The sequence below is a fragment of the Ochotona curzoniae genome, unplaced genomic scaffold (assembly GCF_017591425.1).
Source record: "Ochotona curzoniae isolate NIBS_2020 unplaced genomic scaffold, NIBS_Ocur_1.0 scaffold_3223, whole genome shotgun sequence".
NCBI classification, from domain to species: domain Eukaryota; kingdom Metazoa; phylum Chordata; class Mammalia; order Lagomorpha; family Ochotonidae; genus Ochotona; species Ochotona curzoniae.
The window spans coordinates 1,169,829-1,180,754 of NW_024467108.1; the positions used below are offsets into that span (position 1 = coordinate 1,169,829).

Below are 10,926 nucleotides of genomic sequence, written 5' to 3' on the forward strand. Positions count from 1 at the left end.
CCTACAGTGGTCAGAAGAGGAGAAACCGTTCTTATCTGTCGGAAGAAAAGCAAACAGAGAAAATAAGTCAAAGATGCTGCAACAATTGCCAGCTCTGTTTCAGCAGAATTTAAGTCTATTCCTTTTCGGTATGGAACTCGTGTATTGAATTTTTCTCTTACCATCTATTAAATTGGACATAATAAACTTCAGAATTGATTTCACCTGCTGACTAAGGAGGTTGAAATAATTAGACATGTCAATTAATTTTGGAAAACAATATGATGTCATCTGAATCCACTGACAAACTACTTGTAGACTGACACTAGAAATATCGATGCTGTAAGGTGAATGCATTGCAGAGGTCATAAAAATGCTTTATGCCATTGGTACAGGGATTAAATGATAAATTTAGGTATGTTGACACTGTCACAAAAATAACCTAAATGCTGGTGTCTTCATTACGGACTGGCATAAACTCAGAAACAATTCAGTAGTAACTCACAAATACCTAAAGAAATTATGGAAACAGATTTTCTGCACAATTATGGGCTCCTTGAGATACTAGGTAAGGAAATAGAAATTATACATGAATGTCAGACTCCTAGACCATCTTTTGGATGATGGATTATCAGGTCAGTAATGCCATTTGCCCTGCTCTGCTCATTATCCACCACAGCAGCTACTGCTAAACTGATTTGTTGTAATTTCACACTCTAATATAGAGCCAACTCTGGTTATTGTCTCCCATAAAGATTTAAGGCACATAAAATGTGAAGACAGCCATGACAGACTCTTGTTGTATCAAGAAGTGTTTTCTGTAGACTTCTGGGATAGCACTATTTCAAAGGATGAGTCAAACTCTACATTAGTATTAAGAGAGAGGTACATTACATGCTATAAATTCAGCCATTGCTCACAATGTCATTGAGACAGGACTAGGATCTTTAGTAAAAAAGAAGTAATTAAAAACACAGGAGGAGACCCTTCTTTCATGCTGACCGAGCTTCACATTCTGAATATTTTTAAAATTATATCTTCTCCCAGTGCAAGAAATTTACCAATGTAGGCAATAAATCTTCATCCTTTTAGGTTTTTTTCTAATAGACAAAACCTTTCATAGTGCAATGAGTTTTACTTTTATTCTCCAAAATCATACGAAACCTGGCCCTGGAAATATCATTGAAAGATCATCAAAAAGATATTGGCAAAATCAGAAACATAATATTCCTGCTGGTGACTGAGTGTAAACGTAGGAGCACTCTCTGCTGGCTTCGTTTTAATGCAATTTTTGAAACTGATAAAATTACGTTTTCTCTTGTATCTTTCATGAGAGTTATCACACATGACTTTTAAACTGAAAGCCTTATTCATTGCAGAATCTCAATATGCTATGACAAACTGCGATAACTCCAGTGTTCTACATTACGACTTGACACATAACTTGTCTCTGCCTGTGGTGCACATTAGCCACACGATCCACCTCTCAGCCCACCTCTCAGCCATTTATAGCTCCAACCACTACCACATCCACTCACCTGAATGTCACTAGCTGATTCTCCTCATTCTTCCACAGGAATCAAGCATCACACAAAACATCAGGCCACACAGAACTGACTCCTCATTCTGAGTCCTGGAGAGCATGCTTATAGCAGGTCTGTAGCACCTAAGACGTATTCCCAGGGACACATCCCCTGCTCTTAACTTCAGACAGAGCCCTGGGACTGAATCCTCAGAGACTGCTCACAAACAGCTACTTTTGCTCCAAAAACAGAAAAACACAAGAACATACAGGCAAGCTGAAGTGCATTTAGGTAAACACCAAAAAGTGATCATAAAAGCTCAGCAGTTGTGAGTCAGTCATATCTGACATCATTACAAAATATTTAGATTTCACGTAAATATAAAAAAGCATTACTGTACTCTCCATGTGAGTGTGGACATGTGGCCCAGCTCTACAGCTGTTCCAAGTATTGAAACAAAAGGACTAATATTATGTCTGATGTTTTAGCTAGGATAAAAAGATTCTTTCCTGACTCAGAATTCACTGATTTTCTCTCCTGATACCCAAACACGTAGTCACAATCCTTTGGCTACACTGTCATCTGGCCATGAGCTCCACATCACTGCCACAAAATGTTACGGGTTTTATATTTTAAAATTCATTTATAGGAGTTTGAAATGTAACTCCCAGAATCATTCTGCTGGGGTTCCAACCATGGCTTTGTCATAAACTAGGTATTTGGCTTTAGATTACTTGTCTATCATTTCTGTCTACATTTCCTTAATTGTACAGTAGTAGCCATAATATGTCTTCCCTCATTACCACAATTTGAAACTTAAATGTCTCTAGGGCATTTGCATTACTTACTATATTTTGTGTAGAAAGGAGTCATTAATAGACATATTCATATTCTTCTTATTATCATTTTAGACTTGCACTCATAAGAACCACTCCACAGATGTGACTGATACCATACAGATCAATGAATCATTAACTCTGCCACTTCTGGAGCCATTTCTCTTCTGAATGTTCTAGTGATGTCAAATTTACACTCTCTATTTTCAAGCAAACTTCAACAATGCAAAAGCAGGGCCCAGTCTCCTGTCTGACACCCTTAGTATTTTTGATGAAGTACCTGACTTCATCAAAATTCAAAAGGCTCATAGTCACTTGGAAAAAACACTCATGCTCTCTAGACTTTAAGAAAACGGAACAAAACTGCAAAGAAGTTACACCTAACTCCAGTGACCATGACCTTCCTACAGAAATCAGAAAGCAACAGTTGTTGGCAGAAGGTTGGGGAGAAAAGGTACCCGGATGCAATCTTGGTGGGGATGAAAGCCAGTACATTAACTTTGGAAGTCAGTGTGCAGAGTGCTCAGACAACAGAGAATCAATCAACATTACAACCCAGCCATCCCAGTCCTGGAATATATCCAAGAGAAATGAAACCTGCCTTCAAGAGAGTAACATGCAACCCCATTTTATAGTACCAAATTCATAATGGCAAACACATGGAATCAACCTAAATACCCAATAAATACCCATGTAATACATACATAATATTATATGTAATAAATATTATATATATGCATATATATGTAATGTTAGATATTATAGTGTGACATTGTATACCAAATACCAGTATGATTAGATATCAATTAGAAAAATAAAGAATAAAAGTGGTATAAGTCAGTTTAGGAACAATTAATAATCCAAATACGCGTAGGAGTGAGAACACACTAAGCTAGTGTATAACAAGAATACAATAAACATATAACTAAAATATCATTAACTAATTATGCATATGCATCAAAAGTTTCATTTAAAAGTGAGTATTATTTGAAAAAAATCTGTGCATGGGACCTGCACAATGAATTAATTGTCTAATACTCAGCCTGCCAGCACTAGCATGCTATATAAATGCTGGTTCATGTCCCACTGTTCCACTTCCCATTGAGCTCCTGCTTAATACCTGGGAAAGCAGTGGAAAATTCCCCAAGTCTTGTGACCCAGCACCCGTATGGGAGACTAGGAGCTAACTCCTGGCTCCTGTCTTCTGGCTCCTGGTTCCGGATCAACTCAGCTCTGGTCATTGAGCCTTTTGAGGAGTGAACCAGGGGATGGAAGATCTTCCCCTCTGTCTCTCCTTCTCTCTACAAATCTTCCTATGAAATAAAAACTAATATATTCTTTTAAAAATTGTGTGCATGGATCTTTTAAATTATTTTCAAAAACACTTTTACACTAATATAAACTCATCCTTGCCTATTAAAATCTGCCTTAACTAAATTAATTTAAAGCATGGAGACACGTAATATGCCACTGTGGTAACAGCTTCTGATAGAGTATTATGAATACACAAAGTTGAAACATAAACAGGTTTCAGATTTATGGTATGGCTTACATGAATCAAGGAGGTGAACACTTGTGGCATATAATAAGTTGAGGGATCAATGTCTCAAAAAAATCCTAAAAATGGATAACTCATATTTTTTAGGAGACAAGATAATAAAGATGAAGTCAATAGTAATAGAATGTTGATACAATTTAAGGAGCAACAAGCTTCTTTGTTGCACTCTACTTGGAGACCAACAACTGCTGAAACATTAAAAAATGCCTATGAACAAAAGAGACAATCAACAAAGTGAAGAAGCAACCAAGGTAATGGGAGAAAATTTTTACACACTATACAACTGATAAAGGACTAATATCCAGGGTTTATAAACAGCTTCAAAACAACAACAAAACTACTAATCTTGTGAAGAAATAGGTGAAGGAAATGAGCAGATTTTTCAAAAGAACAAATTCAAATGGCTAACAGACATAGGAAAAATTCTCAGGCTCCCTAGCTATCAGGGAAATACAAATGAAAACCACACTAAGATTCCACCCAACTCCAAAGAGACAGGCCTACCTTAAAAATTCTACTAACAACATCTACTGACATAGACGCATGGAGAAAATACCCTCCTTCAAGGATTGTGAGAGTGCAAACCAGTACAACTCAGGAAATCAGTATGGACAGTGATGAGAGAACTTCAAATTCCTGCTTAATGACCTGGCTATCCCATTTCTGGGAATATATCTAAAGGAAATGAAATCTGCATATAGGGTGTAATATAAATTATTCTAAAAGAAAGACATTGCAACATAGAACATTATATGCAATACAAGAAACAAAATCTTTTGGAAGTCTTATGCACAACTACATGACAACAAATAGGAAAATCTAGAAGAAAGGAATGTATTATTCAATACACAAATTTTATCAAAAAAACATATGCTTTACATATGTCTTTTTACCAAGGACATATGCTTAACATACGTCTTTTTACCAAAGACATATATCGTTTTTACCAAAGACATAGAAAACTTGAGTAGACCAAGAATCAAGACTGGAGTTGAATCATTTAAAAACTTTAACATCTCAACAAACAAAAGTACAGAACTGGATTGATTCCCTGATGAATTCTATCTGCATTAAGGAGTAACTAACAGCAGTTCTCAAAACAAACGGAGAAAAGGGGATGGAAAGATGGAGTGAAGCCAGCCAACAAGGAAATGAAGCACACAGGTTTGCTTAACACCCCATGTTCTTTGTGATCAGACTTTCACAAGGAACATTACAGGAGGAATATTCAACTAGAGGAGAAGTGAGGCAGGCAAACACCTCTCATAGCAGCTCCTGCACAGAGAAATTCCACACATCCAGGTCACCCCTTGGGAATCAGGGCATCCACCGCTGTTGTCTGTGATGCCATATCACATATTTACATGATTTGTAGCTCAGTCAGTGCTCAGAACACTTTTCTTCTCCTGGGAGTGCCTTTGTTTATACACTCCACATTAAGTGCAGAGGGAATAATATAAAGCTCTCACTTCAGTCAGCATGGGTGACAATGTAAAGATTCTGGGACAGGAAACCTGGATCCTCTAGAAAGCTTTACTGGTAAGTATGGTTTTGTGTCTAGCAAGGGATCAGAAAGATGAAATCAAACTTAGTGTGATTTTTCACTGACCTTTATATTGAGGAAGAAAAATAGTCAACAAGAAGGAAGAAAAGGGAAAGGCCACTGGATATGAAATGTATTGATGAGCTCATAATATGCAATCAGGTAACCATTCACACAACTTCAGATACAAGCCCAGTCACAATTAGTTAAATCCTATTCTGAAACATTTGGAGAAGGATCATGTGTGTGCATATGCATATATACTTTTGTAACTTTGTTGTTGTCTTCTTTAAGTCTCTATTTTTCATTAAACTAGCCTTCACCTTTTCATATTGCATTTATACTTTAAATGTTAATGCTTCCCTTTTTCCAGTAGTCATGTTACCAGATTAATCTGCAGATTTAACCTAACTTTGGAACTCTCTCATTCATATACTTTCCTTTGGAAACGAATGCTTCACAACACATCTGACAAGGCTTATAAAACAACAGAAGAATAATCCCTAAATCCCCAAAGTCATTGAAAACATAACTTGAATCACAATTTTGAAACCATCCCAAATTTTTCAAACACTTATAGTTTTTATGAATGCAAGATAATTAATAAACAATTTAAATATGCTTCCTATAAACCAATTTTCATTACTTTCATAATCACATGTTAGCAGAACTACTGTAATCATAATGAATAATGGAGAAATTTAGTACATAAATTGCTATAATTTCAATTTATATTGTCCTTGTTAATTGAAACTTCTTGAATTAAATCTGCAACTTACATTTAAAGAAATGAAGGAAATATTTACCGGCACTTGAAAGAAACAGAATTACCAGTTAAAACCATCTTGGAGTTCCAAAGTTTGAGAGTTCTTATCATATCTCTGAAAGAGATATTTGACTATCTGAGCTCAGAATATAGTACTTAGAAATACTTTTTATAAATTTTAGCTCCATAATTATAGCCCTAGGGCTTACATCAATCTTGTTATAATCTATGCATTTTTATGGCTTCCTTTCCCCTAAAACTGTCATAGCAGTCCATTGAAAAGCCTTTGATGGCTTAGAACACTATTCTTAATACAGAAAGGTTTCAAAAAGACAATATTCCTTTCTGATTAGCTTTTATTTTGCACAATAATTGTGAAAATAACAAAGGATCTGAAAGCTTATGCATCACTCACCGCTAAAACAGAAAATCCTTTGTCGAGGTCAATACTATTTACATTTTCTACTCCTTTTACTTTTAACAAGATGGCATGCAAACATTATAATTCTGAGGAAGAATCTTAGTATGTATACCATAAACTGCTTATTTTTTCTGATTTTACATTTTTTTGAGACCTAGGATGTGTATTCTTAAGTGATTGCAAGAGTAAACGCGGCAAAGTAAGAATGTTCCACAAGTAGCTTCAGGAGAGGGAGAGGATAAAGCACTGCAGACCACTCAGCAGGGAGAGGAGGGCAAAATCAGTGCCCACGCTTCTTTTTCTGCCTTGCCAAGAAGGGAGATGACATTTAAAGTCATAACCAAGAGGTGTTGAATTACACTTCTCTATTTTAATTACACGTTTTGATGAACACATCCCAACCAATGATTGCTGATGTATTGTTCACTGTATCTGAAGCACATCCTTCTGTATTTAATAATCCAGATTCTGCCATCAGGACTGACACATGATCCTTTCTTGTTCTTTTTGAGAGTTATATATTTTAATTTGAAAGAAAGATTAAAAGCAAGAAAAATATATAGAGAGAACTTCCATTTACTTTTTCAACACCCAAATGGAAGTAAAGTCAACGCTTGATATTTCACAACCAGGAAGCAGGAGATTCACCTGAGTCTCTCAAATGCATGTTGGAGTTCAAGGACCTAAACCATCTTCTGCTGCTTTCCAGGCACACTGTCAGGGAGCTAGACAGAAGTGAAGCAGCTGGGACTTGAAGCAACACAATATGGGATACCAACACCACATGCGGAGTTCAACATTCTACTCCATGGCTCCAGCCCCCTTTTCAACCTTCTATAACTCGCTTTTAGAATCAGTTGTTTCAAGGGTCTGGGTGCTCTGTCAGCGTGTAAGTAACATGAGGATCAAACACAAATGGATTCACGTAAAAGAAACTTTATCCCTTTAGTTCATTCTTCCAAATGTTGAAAGTGCCAGACAGTGGTCTATGTGGGATGTTCCTGATGATTCAAACAGACATCCTAAGGAGAACTGTAAGTTAAGCACACAGTCAAGCAGAGAACATGGGAGAAGATTGAGGAAAGCAGTTTGTGTCATTTTGCCATTAGCGTAAAGCGTGGCATAGTAATATACCCATGAATCGGCTGATTCAGAATGCAGGGGATCTTGAGCATTACCCCACTGGGCTCAAGACAGGTAACTCCCAGGGTAATGTTGTCCTGGAAGAGGTCCCTTGTGATGCAAAGGGTGTCAAAGAAGCAATGTGTTAATAGCCAATGATGACATTACTGCTTGGTCAGGACAAGAATGTGACTGGTCAAGATGAGACATTGGAGAGGCCAGGCCCACAGTGTGCAGTCATCTATTCAGAATCTGGAACAGCACGAAAGAACAGAGATGTGACAGGGGTATGTGACACTCTGTAGTCACTACCTCCTCAGGGCCTCGCCCAAGGACTCTTCCTTAACCTGGAGAAATGAATCAGGGAAAAAAGCCTAGAATGGAGTGACTTTGAATTGGGGAAAGAATGAAGAGAGATATGTAAGAGAACTTCATTTTTTTTATTCTCTTCCTCTGTGGGATATTGCTGGGTGGAGGGATTCCTGGGTATACAATACCCGAAATTCCTCCCAGGACATTAAAAAGGACTGAATAGTCTGCCTGATTGTGGGCAAGTAAGATTTCCTTAGGCTTACCAGGAAGAGAACTGATACTCTTCTGGGCAATGTTATGAACAGGAACAAGACTTCGGATTGGCTAGCTACACACAATTCCCTTTTTGACTTCAGCTACTCTTGCATAGATAGGTTAATCTGTGCAGCTACTAGCAGAAGATGCAGAAATTTACAATTCTACTTGTCAAGCCAAAAAGGCTTGAAAAAATAGGAATGGATGGTCAGCAAAATAGCATTGCAAGCTGAATGCATATCCCTTAACAAAGTGCCAACAGGCTTCCTAATTGTGAGCCTGGATCCTTCATCTCTTTCCCAGTGTATATTCTGACTTCTGGAGTTGCATTTGAATCCATCCCATGTGGTGCAAGTGCTTTGTTCCAGGCATTGGCTGTTTGCTTCAGAAACAGGTGACACTTGTAGACAGGTTCAGGATATATATATATATATATATATATATATATATATATATATATATTAAACATATCTGACATAGATATCAGCATACTCATTTTCTTTTATTTTATTTAATGTTTCTTCTTATTGACATACTCATTTTCAGTGTAGCCTTATTATCAGTAGCCAACTTATTGCACAAATTGGATAAAACCTCTGAAAAAAATAACATTGCATAATCAATCTCTGTAGATGAAAATATCTAACAATATTCTTGGTAACAGTTGTTCTTCTACAAGTTAACGTAAGAGTTTTGGACATGTAATTGTAATAGTATAATGAATCTGGCTCATATTTTTCAAATAAAAGAAAAATAGCTCATAATCAAATTTAATAAAAGTTATTATTTCATGATGAGTTCAGTCATTTATTTGAAAAGATGAATCATATTTACATGGTTTTGTAGGGCATCAATACTGCTGGATTAAAGGAGCTGGAGCCACTGAGTGGATGGGAGAACTGGTCTGCTGGTCTACCATAAGCACAGCTGTAGGAGGGCCATACAGGCATGGGCCCTTCTAACAACACACAGTTTCACCCCCCCCCTTCTTTCTCCTTTTGGGAATTCCAGGTCTCCAAGATGTACATGTGTGGATTGGTTTTCCATTTTGTGTTGTGTATTTGACTGCGCTCCTAGGAAATATCACAATTCTCACTGTCATTCAGACTGATCACAGTCTCCATCAGCCCATGTTCTACTTCCTGGCCATTCTGTCATCTATTGACCTGTGCCTGTCCACATCCACCATCCCCAAGATGCTTGGCATCTTCTGGTTCAACCTGCCAGAAATCACTTTTGAAGCATGCCTCATCCAGATGTTCTTCATCCACCTGTGCACTGGCATGGAGTCAGCTGTGCTGGTAGCCATGGCCTATGACCGTTATGTGGCCATCTGTAACCCTCTTCAATACATCCTAGTGTTGACAGACAGGGTGGTATCAATCATAGCACTGATCATCCTCCTGAGACCTTTAGCTTTTGCAATCCCATTTGTTCTTCTTATCCTAAGACTTCCCTTTTGCGGACACCAAATCATCCCCCATACCTATTGTGAACACATGGGCATTGCCCGCCTGGCCTGTGCCAGCATCAAGGTCAACATCATTTATGGTTTATGTGCTATTTCCATCTTGGTGTTTGACATCATAGCCATTATCCTTTCTTACGTCCAGATCCTGCGTGCCGTGTTCCGTCTTCCTTCCAGGGATGCCCGAATGAAGGCACTCAGCACCTGTGGCTCCCATGTCTCTGTCATGTTGGCCTTCTATACACCAGCATTTTTCTCCTTCATGACCCACCGGTTTGGCAGGAATGTTCCTAAGTACATCCACATTCTTCTGGCTAACTTCTATGTTGTCATCCCACCTGCCCTCAACCCTGTGATTTATGGCGTCAGAACAAAGCAGATCAGAGAGCGGGTAATGAGAACATTCAGCCATAAATTGTGAAATTTGCACTGAAAAGTGACCAATAGGCCATCACCTGAAAAACCAAATGATGCTAATAAAAATTGGTTGGCATGATAGTTGTGATTTCTGAAATCATTTTCTAGTGTCATAATTTTTTGTTTGCTTAGTGAATTCTTATGCATGAAATGAGAAGCAATCACTATCAAGAACCTATTTTAATCATTGAGATAACCGAAGCAAGGGTATCATATGATACAGAGTGCTACAGAGGTGACTAGTGAAAAGTGGAGGTAAACATACCCTCAAGAAAATCCTTCTGTCTGAGGAAAAGAGATCTTTATGCCTGGATAGAAAGCTGCAGAAACAGGACAGACTTCACTGCTAGGGACTTAGCAATATTTCCTCAAAACAGCATGGCACTGTTTGATGAAAAAATACAAGGCATAACCTTTTTGTTGTTTCTTGGTTTTTTTTTGTTTGGTTTTCAATTCATTTCAAGACAACCTCCTGCTTATATGTGTTGGTTTGTATCACCACCAATTGATCATGAGATTGAGCAATGGAAAGGAAGACAAATGATCTCATTGAACTATTTTAATGTTTAATGAAGCAGACACGTGAATAGGTGATCATGTCAAATAAGAAATAAAGAAATTCATTAAATGTATGAGTATATACTCTATCACTTTTTTCTTCTTTTTAAATAATATTCCCGTCAAAATATTGAATGCAAAGTGAATGTTGAGCTTAGTGGTGAGGAA

At 37.5% G+C, this 10,926-nt stretch overlaps 1 protein-coding gene across 1 annotated transcript; it reads left to right on the plus strand.

Moving 5' to 3' along the window:
- The first annotated feature begins 9,263 nt into the window (after positions 1 to 9,263).
- On the plus strand, positions 9,264 to 10,204 carry LOC121145395 (olfactory receptor 52E1-like). The gene is given in 2 exon segments (XM_040964202.1): positions 9,264 to 9,293; positions 9,296 to 10,204. Coding segments are annotated over 2 exon segments (939 nt in total).
- Positions 10,205 to 10,926: the final 722 nt, after the last annotated feature.